General features: G+C 33.8%; 2 protein-coding genes across 2 annotated transcripts in view; one reads left to right on the top strand and one right to left on the bottom strand.

Moving 5' to 3' along the window:
• Positions 1-2,187: 2,187 nt before the first annotated feature.
• LOC148606396 (adenosine deaminase domain-containing protein 1-like) lies at positions 2,188-14,625 on the bottom strand. Its single transcript, XM_088543890.1, has 13 exons — positions 14,493-14,625; positions 12,702-12,812; positions 12,130-12,409; positions 10,693-10,793; positions 10,169-10,293; positions 9,351-9,468; positions 8,864-8,999; positions 8,526-8,655; positions 7,820-7,987; positions 7,376-7,485; positions 6,182-6,364; positions 4,930-5,155; positions 2,188-4,463 (listed from the first exon to the last, which is right to left on the bottom strand). The coding sequence occupies exons 2-13, from the start codon at positions 12,798-12,800 to the stop codon at positions 4,217-4,219; spliced, it is 1,923 nt and encodes a 640-aa protein (XP_088400016.1). The 5' UTR covers positions 12,801-12,812; positions 14,493-14,625; the 3' UTR covers positions 2,188-4,216.
• The window catches only part of LOC148606395 (uncharacterized), a 25,107-nt gene continuing 21,136 nt past the window's right edge, over positions 14,602-18,572 (top strand). Inside the window, exon 1 of the mRNA XM_088543887.1 lies at positions 14,602-14,771. Coding sequence (XP_088400013.1) covers positions 14,641-14,771 — 131 coding nt within the window. The 5' untranslated portion in view covers positions 14,602-14,640. The remainder of the gene's footprint in view (positions 14,772-18,572) is intronic.

Raw genomic sequence — 18,572 nt, 5'->3', positions numbered from 1 at the left:
CACTTAGAAATCGATGGTAAGGGAAATCTATTGACCAAACTTTACAACAAACGTGATGACTTTTCATTCAGTATTGTCAACTTTCTGTTCATCTGTGGCAACATTCCTTCAGCACCTGCTTATGGAGTGTTCAGATCACAACTCGTACGTTGTGCCAGAGCTTGCCGAAACTACACAGACTTTTTGTGTCACACTAGAATTCTAACAAATAGGCTTCTGGAACAGGGTTATATTGCTACAAGATTGAAGTCATCACTACAGAAGTATTATGGTCATCATCATGAACTCATGGATTGTTATGGTGTATCCATCTGCGCCATGAAAATTGATTTGTTCAATGTGTCAGTTTTTCTTTCCTCTTTCGTCTACCCCAGACCTGGCTTTTTATGAGCAACTTGGCAGGTGTTTCTAGAAAAGCAGAGGACTATTACCATACCGGTGCACCTTGTCCATGCTCCCAGTTTTTAGTGGAGTCCAAGTTGCTCATTTGCTTTTGTTGCTTTGTGTTCTTTGTTGTGTATCTGGTCTTTGTCGCTGGATAATGCATTCTTTTGATTACTGCTATAACCTTGGTTCCCGTGCTTATTCTTTTGTATACCTGTATAGAAGTACATATTTATATGTAATTGAGCTGCATGTATTAAGTTCTACATCACAAATGGGAGGTTTTGTTGTATCTAGTGGGTTATGGCCCTTAAATTCAGAAGTGAACATTTTCTTCAACTAAGTGTAAGTTGCTCATTTTCAATTAGTAAATACAAGTTTTGAAGTTGTTTGGTCACTTACCTTGTGCTCAGTTTCTCCTCAATCATTTAATCACAATCCGAATTAAGAGGTGTACTAAATTCGAATATTGTGCTCATACCTGTTCCAACAACTTAGGGTTTGACCTCCGAAATAGTATCGAGATTCTCCCTATGGAGCTATTTTTTTATAATAGGAGGAAATGCTTTCTTTATTCACAATTATTGGTTTCAAAGTAATGAGAATAAATAAGAGAGAAAATTGGAGTGACATGTTTAAGCAGTTATTGCTTACATTTACAGAAAGTGATATTGTTCATTTCTGGGAACAATGCGTGAAAATTGTCATTTTTGTCCATTTCTGGTCATTATTTGCTACCTGTGGGGTTCAAGGGGAATAAATCAGGAACCAAAGCACCTTTATCCTACAGCCTGAAGACCGTGAAGGCTACTGAAGCCAAATAAAGTGTGTTAAAGTCACAAGTGGGGAGGGGGTGGGGGTTAAGGAGCCCACTGAAGGGTCATTCATGTGAAAAAATGTGGATTTTTTTTCCAATTTTTGGCCTCTGTTTGTCCATAAACCAGAAGTAGTCAACACAAGGGGTTGTCATCGAAATGGTGGTGACAGGAATCATTCTTATTTAGTTTCCAGGCAAAATAGAGTACATTAATGTACTACAGATTAATTCTGCTCTGGCAAGGGTCTGAGAAATGAACTCTACCCCCCCCCCCCCCAAAAAAAAAAAATATTTTTTTTTCAACAGCTGAAACTCCTGACCTCTTCTTTTAGCTTTCAAGTCATTATTTGTAAACAAACACTATATCAGATAAACTCATTTTAAAGCACAGTCACGCTGCTTGCAGATGGACACAGATTATGCTTTCCTAAACTCAGATTTACATTGCCAGAACCAATAAAGTGGAACATGGTCCAATTCTGAACAGGTCAGGGCATAGAACGACACGGGTTAAAAAAAAAAAAAAAAATAGCATATATAAATCACACTGTCCACGTCTTCTTGCAAGTATCTTATCCTGTGTAAAATATTTAATCAAAATCCAAATTTTGAGCTGTATCAAGCTTGAACATCATGTCCATGCTGTTCAGGTTTCCCAAGGGTAGTCAAAGATGTATTTCATGCATCTATATATATATATCTATATACATGCAAACAAAACTCCTATGTTAACACCTATATGTAATATATATATAAAGGTGTTAACATAGGACTTTCATTTGCATGTGTGGTCACTATTGGTTGGATCTCTGCAAGGGGAGATCATCCAACTTATGGATTTTAAATTATCTGCTACAGAAATACTTCTACCAAACCAATCAATAGATTTTGATGAAATTTAATAGGAAGGGTTGTCATCATGTATAAATGTGTTTTTTGTTGTTGTGAGCTTACTGAATATTTCTAGCTTAAAGTAAAGACTAAAATAAATTTAAAAATGGTACTTTAATAAATTACAAATCTCATCATTTAAATGTAACTTAAAGTACTTCTACAAATTCAGAGGTTAGAATTCTGTTCATAGGCACCAAGTCAGAAAATAGCTTGCCAGACAACCTCTAGCATTGCTGAAGTAAACTGTGGATATTTTTTTCTCCTACACAATGTAAAGTAAGACTAACAATCATTTCACAGAGATTGCAACAACAAAAAAATAAAAATCATTTAAAATTTTATCTCATTATACAATCAGTTGTAATCTTCCATTATTTACTTCTCATCGTCTTTCAGGGTGTTAATTGAGAAGTTGAGCTGGCAGATCCATATTTCCGAAGAAGGGGGACACTTACAGGCCTAAAAAGGGCCTGTTTCAATGATTTTCAATTTTTTCTATATAATCAACCAAAATCTAAGAGCACAAGATAGTACCTACATTCAAAATTTTAACAGTTCAAAAAACATATTGAACTTTTTAAGGAATTTTATCAGAAAATTTAAGTTTTTTATTAAAATTATATATTTTGTCTGGAATTAAAATATTTGGCTGAACCATTTAATCCACAAACATTGGTACCAAATGTACAAAAGTCAAAATAAATTTGAATTCTTCTTTTGGAAAAATTCTTCATTCTACATGTGCTTTTAAAATGGCACCACAGTAACAAAGCAGACCTGATTTTACGAGGTCAACAAACAAACAAAGAGGAAAATCAGGTTTGGTGGCATATTCAAAAAGAGGTGTTCTTGCAGTAGGAACTACCGTTTTGTTGACAATGTTTTGTTAACTTATTGCAAAGTTTGGGCTAATACCAGTATGAGCAAATAATATCCTGGAAGCCCCCTTCCACAATCTCCAGATCTGCCCCAGAATATTGCTAAACAACCGATAATTTCTAGAATTACAATGACATATTTAATATTAAAGTTAATTGTAAATGTATAACACTTTTGCATATCAAATACAAGAAAATACACACTAGAAAAAATATCAATTTAGATAACAAAAATACATGTACTATTTAGAAACAATTGAATTAATTGTACACTTGAAACATGTAAACAATTGGCAATGGTATTCTTGCATACAAAATTAAGCATTACCTAACTGAGTAACAGGAATACACTGCAGCACATGTAAATTTAGCATTTCTCACATCTGAGAATTGACCACTACTTCAAGCTTTAATGTGATTGTGTGAAACCTGATAATCTTAATTTACTGAATAAGAAAATAAAAAGATGCCCTAAATATAAGATGTACCCATCCCTGTTATCAATAATTAAAATCCCAAAACTATGAACTTAATAACTGAAGACAATAAAAAACAAATTGAACTTCTTTTTTTTTGAAGACTAAGATAGAAACAAAAAAAATTAAAAATCCCTCTGACACAATAACTTTGAGTCATTGTGTTATGTGTAGACAAATAGACAGTATTATATCCATCAACAAACATGTATATAAGTAGCAGTCTTGGAGAATATATAATACACCCTAAAAAGGCTACACAATTTTATTTCTGATTTTTAAGTTGCTTTATGGGGTCTACATGATGAAATATATTTTTATTCATTCAAATGGGTCTAGTCTTAAAAGATAATTCACAAAGAAAATCCAATAGTTTCTATTTCAGTGCCATTTACAGAGTTATCTCCCTTAATTTTGAATTCTACAATGCATTCTACATCCCCTAAGATCAAGGGTTATTTGAAAACCACATATTGTTTTCTGTTTTCAATAAAATGTTAAACAAAATATCAATAAAATGTGTAGACTTTCCAACCATGTATCACATATTGCATGATGGCTACTTTAAAAAATTGGAAGTTTTCAAGTAAGAATGATGTGTCATGTTCATGACTAGGTATTACTGCTGTAGTGCACTTGCTTAAAGCAAGCAACAATTCATGTGATACTGAAATATATTTTATTCCATAATAAATAGAAGGATTTTATTAATTTGTCTTGATTGGATGGTTCTTTATCATGTTGTGATTGCGTTATGAGAATAGTTATCATTTGTTAAACTGGTCCACTTCAACTGGTTTGCATACCCAGTTCCCAATCCCAATTTGAGCACAATGTTTTCTGAAGGCATATTTAGCCCTTTGATAGCTTTTGTTCATTTGTTTGGCCTCTACATATGACTGTACTTTTAACAAGTATGTTTGACAAGTCATTTTGGCCAGTTCCTTATATCTGTGAAGAAACCCAGCTTTACACAGTCGACTGGCTTTAGATGGGCCTGATTTGTGTGGTGATCTGTGAATAGAAAAGAAACATTAAAAGCCAGGGGTCCAAATCAGTGACAGTCCAATTTCAAGAACCTTCAGTTCTGACCTAGGACCTTGATTGATACTTTATTGATATCTTCATCACTATTAAAATATCCAGAATTCAAATAAGGATAATGGATTTTGGATTGACAAGCCCACAGAAACTCACTATTCCTAATCCCTCATATTCTTTCACAAAAATTGGATTTTAAAAAGGAAATGCAAAGACAAGGGAACAGATTCATCATTTAATTTAAGCTTTTACTTTTGTAAATAGGAAGTTAAAGAATTACCAAGATAAAACTTGAACCCAAAAAGAATTTGAAAGTTTTTGAAAAAAAATATAAAAAATTATAGAATAGGCTTATGAGGTACAACCATGAAGATTACTATATACACTGACACTTTAAGGAGGTTGGTGGGTATATATATCCTATAAATCTTATTCTTACATATCATCAGTTCTCCCTTCTATGGCATCAACTACTTCTACTTCATCCTCTAACGACCAGTTCATACACAGATGACTGAGAGTCTCGTCATGGTGTTCATATGGCTTCGATAACGTTGTCAGTACAGGATGATTAATGAGATATCCTGCAGGAAGCTCTTTTTGTAATACGTCATACACACGACAGCAAACGGCTCTACTGAAATGACCATGGTCATACTGTCTTCCTGGAAAAGAGATAAATACCATGTTCAGCGGAAAACCAAACTCATAATAAACTAGACACCTTCTGAAGTAATTTCATACCAGTTAAGCATTTAACATCAATGTCATGTAAGCATCAAAGTAATTTAGATTGATTTCATTCTGATTCAAATGAAAGTTTGATAGGCTTTGGTGAAATTGAATATGATACAAAACATATTTCTGATTTCAAGAGTTATGTCCCTTACCCTAGGTCTACCTCCTTAAAATATCTGATGGATGGATATTTTGGTATTGTTCTTTGTTTTAGGTAGTTTTTATTTTGTTGTTTCTTATTTTGGGGTTTTTCATAATTTTTCAACATACGATTGACATTTATACCTGTGTAAAACTTTCTTCATGCACTGATCTGAAATTGGGATAAGTTTTATACACTTGAGCTCACTGACAGAAACAAACCAATCATTAGTATACCAGTCAGTCTGTTTATATGTATTTAAATTTTTGAGATTGTTAATAACCTGTTATCAGCAGTCAGACTACTGGATTACTTAGTCGTTCTACAACAGTCAAACTGATTTTCTGCCAACAAAGCAAAAATAATAATATGAAAATAGCCTTCTATATGGTAGGATTATCAACTGCTCCCAAGTAAGATTCAGTATGTATATTGATAACAAACAGGGCACTGACTTGACATAAAACCTAAGTATGGATGAAGCTTAATAATACCACAAAAAATGTGAGAATGAATACAGAATGTGCTGTCAGAGCATTTTCACCTGTATTTGTCAATCAGAGTTTTTGTCAAGTGAGTGGACTGTGATTGCTTTATACTGCTACAAAAATTCAACAGAAAAAAATTTTTCAATCAAGAAAACAATGTTTTTGATTTAAAGCGGGCACATCCTAGGAATTTCAAAATTCATTTGTGAGGTCACAACAAAAAGTTATTTTCAGCCAGTGACTTTATATCACTTGTAACTACACATGTACTATCAATGACTTTCGACTGCTCACCTACCATGACGGAGCCAAATATAACTTACCTACAGTAATTGAAGATATGTATGTAGGTACCATGTAATTACTGAAAAGAGCACCTTGGACACCCACAACATTCCACAGTAACAGTTTATCACTACATGTCATGACAAGTAATGGCTCATCTCCCTTTAATTCTTCCATGGTCTGCCGACATGACTGATCTTCCTCTACTGGCAGTATTTCTCCTTAAAAGCACAAATATAATATTTTAATCAATTACATACAACTGCTTAGTCAATCTTCTGTGATTGACAGCATGTCAAAATCTTGTACCACAAAGCTTAAAAAAAGACCATTTTCCAGTGTCACTGTCATAATACAAATGAGCAAGGAAACAGGAAACAAATATCAATATCAAACACAGACAGCTGTGAAGTATTTGAAAAAGTCTAATGTGGGGGAAGTATTGTTTGTGGGGTATCAAATTACATTGTTTTTTTGTGGTTTGATAAAACTATGATTTCCAATGGTATTATAAAGAAAACATGATTACTTAGAAAAACCATTGGCCAACTGTCAAATCATTCCGTTAAAAGGATCATACAGCCAGATCAAAAAATTTTAAAAAGGCAAATCTACAAAAATAGTGGGAGGTTCTAGGCTATTATTTACTTATTTTTGCTAAATTTTGCATGAAATTAACAAAATTTTCAAACAAAAAGGGGGAAGGATTTCCCACTCCCAAAACCCCTCCTCCTTGGACCATAGAAGACCTAAAAACAGCAGTAAAATTAACATACTTTATAAAGCAGGAAACAAGAATGAGACTGGAATTAATTATACAATGTAGCGATAAAAAAAAAAAAAACAAGATTGCTACGTTGAAGAAAAAAAAGTTGAAGTGCAAAAGTCCAGTACTCCTAAAAAAATTATAGAATCATAATTGTGGTGCTATGTGATCAACTACATATTGTAACTAACAATCCCACAAAATTTAAATGAAATCCATATGACAGTCTCTGAGGAATAGCTTCCACAAAGTGTCCCTATAGTGTAGCATGTACAAATTCAATAAAGGTTAAATACTACTGTAAAATTTGTTGATTCAAATTGGCGGCGCTGTATGATCAACTAGATAAGGTAACTAACAAACCTACGAAATTTGAGCATAATCCATTCAGTAGTTTTTGAGGAGTTGCATGCTGGGGGAGAGAAAAATTTTGTAGTCTTTAACACTTAAGTAGTCATACACATACCATCTTCATTTTTAGTATTTAACCATCCAGGTAAATCATCAGAAAATTTAGGAAAATGAGCACCCTGCATCACTAATTCTTGTTTATCTTCAGGTAAAGGTGAACAAGATCTGAAATGTCAATAAAAACATCAAGTGATAATTAACTTGCATCACACATATATGTACATGTATGATCTTCTGAATCATATAAAATTTCATCAAAATCCATAGAACAGATTAGTAGTAGCTTCACTTAAAAGGTATACCATATGGTGGGTGTAAACTTTGGTGATGTATGCCAAACCTTTTGCCAATTCTAATTTAGGGGGACGCTAAGTGGTGTACTTAAGCTTAGATTAAATAATTCCCAGAATTTATTTTGGTGTTTTTAGACAGACCACTAAAAATTAGTACCCCACGAAATTACCCATATACAGTATAAGTTTCCAATCAAACTTCTTACCTCTGATCTACGAAATACCCATAATCTCCATTTGGTGGATCCGTCAAAAACAGATGTAGTGTTATATGATCTTTCAATTTTAAAATCTGTGACTTTTCTGAAACTTGCTCAAAAATTGAAAGAATCTTAGATCCTTCCCAATAACTCTTCATTTCTTTGAAAAAATACCTGAAAAAAAAGTAAAATCAATCAGTAATTATTTTTTTTCTACATAGCAAAAGGTCTATGCCATCTGAACACAGTGAGTATCAAGGATGTCTGTGTCCCTATTATTTTAATGAATTTTCAAAATGGAATTTTTGCCTTTTCTTCACCAAAAAATCTGGCAACAAGGTAAGGTCTGCATTTGTGTAACACTTCTGTTACAATTTCCTGTATGGAACAGACAAGTTGTTGGCAAATTGGCAACCCATAGATCATAAAAAGCACTGACATGTACATGTGTGAAGCATGCAAGCAATTACTTGCTTTGTATTTTTGTAATTGAGTGTTGAGAAATAAATGATGCACACAAGTACCAGAATTTTTTAGTTTTGATCACGTGCCAAAACAAGCTTGAGGTTAACAGCAAGTTCTACACTGTGTTGAACTCCAGAGTAAATTCTTTTTTTAATATATTCTTGATATTTTTGTTATACAACTAACAAATCTGTCCTGCCATAAGTACATCATAGCATAAATGAAGCTATCAAACAGGATAACTTACTTCAACAAAGCTCTCCTCGCCATGGGTATAGCATAGCTATCTATTAAACATCTGCCATCAGTGGTTAAACTGTCTTTAGATATACAACAGTTACCAGTACCAAAGGCAACAACCTGTGGTTCAGACTCTCCTATAAAGATGGAAATACACGGTATTATTTGAATTTTGGATTATTTTGGATTTAAGAAAATAAGTTAAAAAATTATTTACACAATTTACTCCTACTAAGGGGGTTAGTTTTAGTCATCTTCTTAATTCCAAAGTAATTCCTAATTCAAACAATATAACATTAAAATTTTGCAACTTCCAAATAATTACAGGAATAAGAACTTGCTCACCCCTCTTGATCAGGAAAGTGGCCATAGATATCATATTATGTGCCATGGAAGGGACATCCTTCAGTTTATCATTGAGAACTTTAAATGATAACTGCGCTATTCTGTCTTCCTCCAAAATGGTTGGTTTGGTTGACAGCTGAAAAAAAGAGAGTACAAAAATGGTTTAAAGATTCACACAGCTTGAAGAAACAGCTGTACTAAATCAGTTTATGCTGCTTTATGACAATATATATTTTTGGCCATATTTTATAAAAATGAAGAGTACAAACAAGAAGAGGAAGTTTTTATTACTTCTATATTCAAAATCTACCGTTTCTCAGGAATCTAACGACACAATTATTATTTAGCAGCAGGCAACAGTGAAACAACAATTACCATGGAGGCCAAATTCTCAATGTAACTCCATTTCCATCTTTAGAGGTGAAAAATAAAAATTTGTGTTGTGCCAACAGTGTACCAATTTGCAACCCATGCCCCTGAAACATACCTGATTTTGCTGTAGCAGTGACAAAGCCTCTCCAATGGCTTTATTCTTAGCTTCTTTTTTTGACCTTGCAGTCTCCTTAGCAACAAGGTCATCATCAATGTACACCATTGATTCAAATCTACAAAAAATACAAAAAGATCCTAAGGTGACCTATTGAAGCTTATGTAAAACTTTAATTTGTGGATGATCAAATTACAAATGGACAGACTGACAGAAAAATTAACCTCTGATGCCATTCATAATTAATTTCTTGGTTGTTTATAATTTATAATGAAAACTAACTGTTACGTCAAGCCTTACCCAAATGGTCCAGGGGAGTCACTGTCATATTAAGCACGGGGAGTTGCTAATTGTTATGTTAAGCCTTCCCAAATAGTCCATGGGGAGTCGCTGTCATGTTAAGCCTTTCCCAAATGGTCCAGGGGAGTCACTTACTGTTATGTAAAAGATGTTTGCTGGACATGTTTACGCAATTTTTGTCAGATTTTCGGACTCCTCTGGTTTTATCCATTTCATAGCATGAATATTTTTTGCCCAGTGACCCCCACTTTCCTTTTCATAATTCATTAAACACAGCTTAAAATGTTATGTGGGAAGTTTTGATGAAATCATTGTTATTTCTTCAGTATTTGTAATAGATAAAACCTACTTAGACAAACATATGGAACATCTAGAGAAATCCTTTTCCTGCCAGATTTTTTTAATGCTTATAGCTCAAAAACGAGCACACAGACTCATCTTATTTTGTTCTAGCATGAAAGATCTTAAAAGATTTCACAACCCTTTGAAATCCTTGTTATTCTTAAAAAGAGCCTTACCCAAATGGTCCAGGGGAGTCACTAACTGTTATATTGAGTGGTAACCTTCTTAGAGAACAGTACTCTTGTAATTGTTGCATTGGTGTCTTCTGTAAAACGCCCTCTCCTTCAGCAGCCGCTTTTGACTGGTCAGAAAAAGAAAATAAAATCATATTTCTTATTTCAGTACCACAAACTAAAGTAGGTCAGAGAAATCAATGTGAAAGTTCTACACAGGGATTTCAATTTCTGGGTGAAGAAAGCGTTTGATATACAATTTACAGATTTTTCTACTATAAACTAAATAAAAGGTAATTTCACCTCAAACTAAACCATGTGATCAAAAGAAAACTCTGAAGATGACATATATATATACAGATTTCCAGTTTATCGAGGGTTCGGTTCAAAACATCACTGTCATCACAATGACAGTATTTCATACATGTTTTTTTCTGAAGAATGAGTTCAGACCAAGTGAGTTACTCATATTGAAATGAGAATCTTTCAACAAGTCACATTTTTTAATCAAAATCTTGTGAACAAACCTCATTCTGAGCAGAAAATGGAGCAGAAACACATTTCAATCTCTCGCTACCTTGACCAACAGTCATCTTCCTTCCCATGGAATCAAATATCACATTACCTCCTGAAAACGACATATTGTTTACCGGTATCTGCAGATAGTTCTAAAAAGACTCATAGTTGTAAAATGAAGAAATAAATAATTCACATAGACTACTGTTTTACCAAAGACTGGCCATTTATGTCATTGTTCAACTCTGTGCTATTGTTTGGTAAGTGATAGCACAGGGTAAAGAAAATTCTACCTTGATGCTAATAAACTGGTTAAACTTATCTATGATTTTGGAAATAAGAACATCAAATTATGTTATATGAAGTTATCATATGTTTATCATCTTTTAATCAGTTGTTGGTATAATGAACTCTGAAGCATGACATATTTGAATTGATTACAAATAATGATGCCAGAATAGGTGTAAGAACTTAAAACACTTCCATATATGTCTGAAATTGTATACTGTTTCAAAAACAATGAGGGATGCCTATATAAGGGTTTAGGTTTGTCTATTTTTATGCCATTCTATGAAATTTACTGGATTTTTTCTTTGATGCTATATATTATGTTCTTGATGAATAGGTCTTGTATTTTCAGTCATCTGGAGTGTCCACCAACAAATAATTGGACATTTGGTCCTGTAGGTATAGACATTTGCAAGACTAAATCAAGAATCATCACACCAAACTAACTAAAATTAAACCTATAGTACACCCAGAGGGAGGATTCTCCTACTTTTATTTCGGTGTCCAGTAGATAACAGAGTCCACTCCTAAAATCATCGAAGTGATTTCTCCCATCTGAGAGTATTTCAATGCCTTTTTGGGAGTATTTCAGAGTCACTACAAGTATTTCATTACCTTCTATATTGTAATCATGTTTACCTGACAGGTAAGACAGGATGTAGGTGATACTTCAAAAGAAAAACTGGGCAATAAAAAACTTCAAGCTGGGAGTATTTTATTGCCTTTTGGAGGAAGTACGCCAAGATCACTCAAGGATTTTTATGGCATTTTGGGGAATTTCCTGGAGTCACTCCGAAACGTGACTGCAAAATGGGAGTTTGAGAATCTATACTTTTTGGGTGTACTGTATCAATAGTTCAATTTAGTTACTGCATGTAGAATCTAACAATGCTCCATATAACTTTCTGTTCTGATGACCTATCTGTTTAGCTAATAAGAATTCATCTTTCATGATTTTTAAAGCATAATTCAAAGGGATTACCCAAAGAATATTGAAAAGGTCATCTGAACAGAATTAGAATGGACAGTTCTGCCAGGGTAAAAAAGTAGGCAGAGCCAAAGTGTTATATACTATAAGTAACTGTATGTCAACAACTAATATACTGTTAATTCATTTTGGCTGCTCAAATAGAACAATTGCAGTATAAATGTAGTTATACCATCATCTTCCTCTTCTTCATGTTTCCTAAGACCAAACAATATACTGAGAGCAATGTGAGCTGCATTCGTCTTTGCCTCCTTCTTCGTTTTACCAACACCCTGTGGAAACTGTTCATCATCAACATAACACTGACTTGCAAAGGACACAGAAAGAGTGGGGACTGCAACAGCTACTTCTCTGATTTCCAGATGCCTTCGTTGCAAGGCACAGAACTCATTCAATGCACTGACAGGATGCTTAGCTCCTTTCTTAAAGTCTCTGATCAATTCTGGTGGAATCTGAAAAGATATAAAAACAATGCATGTACATATACAAGTTCATCGTTCCCATTCTTAGAAACTTTTGTTGTAGACAGCAGTATTCTAGTAAATAAAGTAATAATATATCTATAAATTACAACTGTCATAAGCTGCTAATTTATTTAGGCTTATTGTAATTTTAAATTGTAACTTGTAATTTTTTCCCCTTTTCCCCTATTTTTAAATATTGTTTTTGTACATGTCACTGTAATATCATACATGTATACTGAATATCCTCTACTGTTTTGAAACAAGTACAAGTATGACTTACATCTTTAGGAATCTGGTTTTTAGGAATAGCAGGTTCTTGTGGTTCATCAGTAGGTCTTTGGTTAAGTCCTGGTATATATCTCTGTGTGGCTTGGTACATGATTATCTACTTCTGAAAGCATAAAATAAATACATGTAGGTGAAATTAACAAACAGTTTGAAAAAAATACCTACACATATACAGTGACAATTAGCTCGTAATCATATGCACTGTTTCACATAAAAAATTAGCCCCTTCGTCACAGAAAAGAAAGACGAAGGGCTACTTTTAAGTCAATAATATTGTTAGTGACTTCTTGCACTAGTAATTTCAGTACTTTACATTTGCATATGATTTGCACAATTACATGTTTATATTACTACACCACCTAATGCTGCAGATAAGTGCCACAAAATAGTCATTTCTAGCTTATTATGAAATCAAAAGGTACCCCTTAAATACCATACACTAAGGTCTATGTGTGTTTTTTAATTGTATGAGAACAAAAGTTTACATTAAAAGATGAAATGATCGGTTAGCATTGAACTTTCTGTACTGAGAAACCCCTGATTTATCTGATTAAGATGTTGCCATCTGGTTCCCAAACATCCCTAAAAAATTGAGTGAAACTTATGGAATGAAAACATTTCCTGCGCTTTCTGGTTACCATTTGTTTAGAATGAGAAAGAGTAATCAAGCCTTCAAGGGAAACAAAATTCTTTGGGAAGTCACCCAATATTACAGCCTATGGCAACTTCACATGAGTTCACGCCAATTTAGATGTTGAAAGCAAGCCAAAATTAGTGGCATAGAATATTTGACAATTAGCGACTTAGAAGATTTAAGTCCTTGATTTTAAATATGAAATTAGTGCTTGCGCTTTCACATTTTATTTACGCGACATACAATAGGACAAACATGATGACTTCTCACTCAGAATTGTTAACTTTCCTTTCATCTGTGGCAATATCCATTCAGCACTTTTGTAGGGAATTTTCATATCACAACTCATATATTATGCTTGCTGTAACTTCACAGACTTTTTGTATTACCCTAGACTTCTTACAATTAGGCTTCTGGAACAGGGTTATGTTGCTACAAGACTGAAATCACAGACAGAAGTTTTATGGTTATCATCATGCACTCATGGATTGTTACATTGTATCCATTTACACCATGAAAACTGATTTGTTCAATGTGTCCTGGTTTTCCTTTCCTCTTTCGTCTATCCCAGACTTGACTTTTTGTGAGCAGCTTGGCAGGTGTTACTATAAAAGCTGAGGAAGCTTACTCTATCAGTGCACTTGGTCTATGCTCCCAATTTATGTGGAGTCTGAGTTGCTCATTTAGTTTTGTAACTATGTATATGTTATCGGAGTTATTTAAACGTTCTTTGTTGTGTTTGCCTGTTTTCCATGTCTGGTCTTTGTCCCAGGATTACATAGATGTATTTACACTTGTGGACGCCATTGACAAAAGTTAATATATTTTCCTGTTTCGTCAAGTTAATATATAATATATTCCTGTAGTTTTCTTGCTGAGTTCTCCTTCAACTGAAGGAGAACGATATCACAAATTGCTTTGAAATTGACGTCAAAAGGTTATTTGGAGACAAATCTGGCGTCATTCAGAGCAAAATGACAAGTCAAGTGTGAATTAAAGTAATTTTAATTTCCGATAGTCGGATAGAATCTTGGTTTCATTGGATACTCTCTCAATCTCATACATCCAATCCATAACCATTTAACATTTACTGGAAAGAAAATATCAAACTAAGTCTAAATTCGAATTATCGATAAACTGTCAACCTACCTCATAAACTCTAGACTCGATTTTAGTTTCAAAAACTGTCCCATTCGAAATTTGGCATAATTTTTTGACATTTCCGGTTTCGCTCCTACCGCCACCTATGTAAGGTAGATAATATAATTGGAAATGTCAGCATCATTGATGCAGAAAAATGACAACAGCAGAGTCAAAACGCTTGAAAGAGGATAAACTAAGGGCAAAGAACTGGAAGCGATGGGGACCTTACTTATCAGAACGCCAGTGGGGAACTGTCAGAGAAGATTATTCAGCTGACGGTAACTGGTAGGCAAACTTTATTACTTTATCCGGATTATACCAATTCGACCCTATTATAAACGTCCCTAGCTATTTACAAAGTAATAGCTGCAACGACTGTTCTCCGAACGTCTTCCCGCTAAATAAGCATATAATTAAGGAGGGGAGGGATTAAGGGGTCCTTTGAAGGGGTATGTTGTTCAATTGTTCAATTCATACTAGCTCAATTAACTTGAAAATAGATATACTGATAATTGTATGAAGTAAGATTTATCATACATACTGTATACACGTACATTTCTTAGATGTGTCAAAAAATTTGTTTAACCCTTACAATGTGGGAACTGTATATATATGGTCATGGGCTGTTTTTCAAATTTTGGGTTCTGGAAATTTTATTTTTTAGCTTTAAATTTGATTTCATATGCAAGCAGAGTGAAAGTGCTTTAAAATGAGACTATTCATACACAGTTTTATCAAAAATAGGGACTTGACAGCTCAACCAGAGGTCATTAGTTAAGAAGGCCACAAAAAGTTGTGAATTTTTTAGTGCTTCATTTCACCTGGTTTCTATAGAATAATGATGTCTCTCACCACTCCCACAATGTCATCCCAATATGCTAACCACCTCTGGTGTTAGACCAATCTGAAGCCAAAAATTGCATAAAATCATCATTTTTTCTCAAGAGTGAATCCTCTGGGGACCCCTGACCTTCCACTTACAACTTTAATGAGCAGTTTTTGGCTTAAATGACCATAAAAGGGAACAAGCATTGGAAAAATTACACTTTAGACACTGTCTCACCCTTGGTAAGCACCTTATCCAGTGAAAAATGACAAAGAATCACCAAAAATGACCATTTTCAGGCAACAGACCCATTTTCCAGTGCAAAATATCGAATTCTAGACATTTTTTTTCAACAAATTAGCATCGTAAGTGTTAAGATATAATATGGAGCAGGTGTTGCCAATATCAGTGAGTACCGTGAGCTTTACCATACATGTATGTACATGTATACTGTCTGTACACAAAAATAGTAAAAGACTTTAATATCCATTTTTTTTATGATATATTTACAGAATACATATTTTAATGGTAATAAAAGTACTGTTTAAAGAAAAATATGCATTCATGCTTTTACAGTAATTGTTAGATTCACTTTGAGTTTGTCAGTTGATTCCTCTTAAACAACATTATCACCTGCATACATAATGATAAAAAGTTTGGGAAATATGGCAATTGATGTGTTGCAAAATTCATCACCTTTCAATTTTCATTTGACTTTTTAGCTTTACCTGGCAAAGGCCAAGTGAGCTTATGCTATCACTTGGCATCTGTTGTCGTTGTGGACAAATTTTCGTAAATTTTCTCCTCGGAAACTACTAGACAGACAGGATGTAAACTTGGCATGATTGTTCCTTAGATTATTGTGCACAAAATGACGGTTGGGATTTATGAGGCAAGCAAAAACATGAAACTTTGAAAATCTTCTCTAAAACTGTTGTGCAGAATTCAATGAAGCAGTTTTTTGCAAATAACTCAAAAGTCTTGCAGGGTTATATATTTCAGCCTCATGAAATTGACCTTTGCTGATATTTCAAACAATTTATCATTTGATGTAGGAGTTACAGCCCCTGAAACAGTTTTTTTTACCATTTTTAGCATGTGCAACTTTGAAAATCTTCTTCTCTGAAAACTATTGTACAGAATTCAATGAAAGTTGTCATAATTGTTATTCCTCAGAAATGAGTGTTTGGATTTATGATCCATGAAAAGACATGGCCCCTGTTACTAAAATAGAACATAGGGGTCGGAAGGTAGTTTTGGCAAACAACTCAAAAACCATTGCCTTTAGCAAAATTTTTGCAGGGGTAATATTGTTCAGCGTCATGAGACTGACCAATGCCAGTTTTTCGAAACAATTTGCCCCCCCCACATATACTACTTTGAAAATCTTCTCTATAACAATTTTAGATCATTTAATGAAAATAAGCATAATTGTTCTTTAATGTATTGTGCTCGAAATGACTTGTGATTTTTAATCCATGAATAGATACATTTTGTATGGCTGCCTGTGCTAAAACCCGAACCTACCTGCATATCCTCTTGGTGCCCAGTGGCACATAAGGCTGGTACCAGATCCCTCCATTTGTGTCCGTCCATAGCTATCTTTTCCACTTCTTTCCAAGTCTTCCCCATCTTCTTTATGTTTCCTTCTATAATCCTCCTCCAAGTCTTTCTCGGTAGTCCCCTGGTTCTTTTTCCTTTTGCTGGTGTCCATTTCAGGGCTGTTTTTGTGATGGACTAATTTCCTTTCCTGATGATGTGGCCATGTAAATTGTGTTTGCTTTATCACTGTAGCAAGGTCTATTTGTCCTGTTCTTTTATAAAGGTTTTTGGTCCTGTTCTTTTATATAGGTCTTTGTTTGATGTATTCCTGGGCCAATGGATTTTGCATTGTTTTCTCTAAGACATTTTGTATGAAAGCCTTTTTTAATGCTTTTGTGTTTTTCTTCAACATTCTGCACCATATATCAAGACTGACAGGACATTACTTTGGTTTAGACTGATCTTTGTCTTTTCATTGATGTTTCTAGGTCTCCATATTTTGTTAAGTTGGTGAAGGGTATTTTTGACCTTTTGTAATCTGTGCTGAACAGTAAGCTTTGACGAAATTGATACTTACATTTTATAAAGCATCTTGAAACATTCTTAACAGTTGGCACATGAATTACTTGTTGTTGTTCCAAATTTAAAAGCCAGAAAACGTGTCGAAATATTAGTGATTGCAGAAAGAAGCAACAAAGCATGAAATGACAAAATCTGTAATCTTGTTCCTTCTATTTTTGAAGATAACAGGAGATTCCAAGATCCTGGTTTTAGTGAAGCTTGATATTCACAACTTGGATGTGGATCTGTGTTAAGGACAGTGATAATAGGTTAATGTGGAGTATGCATTGCCTATAATTGAGCACAGTTTCTTTTATACCAATAGTGGTTTTAATCTGTAGAGATCAATGAATATTCATGTTTTCAAAACAATGAAAATTATTGGCATGATATGTCATTCACATAAATTAACCATTAGAGGTATTTTCAATCTTCTTTTGCAAATTATTTAAGTTAAATTTTTGGACCTCAAAATTTTTTGACACACTTATTATTTTAAGTGGGATATATAGAGAGAAAACTTTTCAAGGCAGTTCGAAGCAAAGCAAAAAAAACGTGGTATAAAAAGTGAAACATCAAGAGTTCCAAATTTTAGGTTGCATAATCTGAGCCAATCCCTCCTTATGAATCTGCTATGACTGTTTCAGCTTGAGTTAGAACAAAAAAAAAAACCTTACAGTTCATCATGCTACATGTATGTATAAAACTACAAAAGTCATTATTTAAAATGTACATATTTTACCATTTGCATGATTACATCTAGATTTTGATAAAGATATGGTTAATAGACCCTTTTGTGCTAACTGTAGGTTAGTCGATGAGCATGCGTAGAGCATGATCAATATACACTTCTGTGAGGAAAATTCTTTTGTTCTACCCAAGCCCTACCTCATGGAAGTGTATATTGAGCATGCTCACCAACTTACCACAAAAGGGTCTATTACTTGTATACTTGTTTGAAAAGTGGGTCATCATTTATCTGTTATTCATAGGCATTCTCAAATGGAACTAACAATACTTTAAGTAAGCTTTCAATGAAAATATCTATGCTTCAAATAGAGGTAAATGCTTAATAAGTTAAACCCTTAAGTTGCATTATCTCCCTTTGGGATCCTTCTACAATAACTATATTTTTTATGCATATCTACAATTGTACA

This window comes from Perna viridis, chromosome 9 (assembly GCF_037379345.1).
Source record: "Perna viridis isolate PV_CMFRI_1.1 ecotype Kerala chromosome 9, ASM3737934v1, whole genome shotgun sequence".
NCBI lineage: Eukaryota > Metazoa > Mollusca > Bivalvia > Mytilida > Mytilidae > Perna > Perna viridis.
Note: the sequence above shows the minus strand (reverse complement) of the source record. Positions and strands in the feature narration are given on the sequence as shown.

Coding starts and splice junctions, on each gene's coding strand:
- LOC148606396 (XM_088543890.1), bottom strand. CDS start 12,800: ATGTACCAAGCCACACAGAGATATATACCAGGACTTAACCAAAGACCT. Junction 7,486..7,819: donor GGGTATTTCGTAGATCAGAG/GTAAGAAGTTTG, acceptor TTGACATTTCAG/ATCTTGTTCACCTTTACCTG. Junction 6,365..7,375: donor AAATACTAAAAATGAAGATG/GTATGTGTATGA, acceptor TGTGCTTTTAAG/GAGAAATACTGCCAGTAGAG.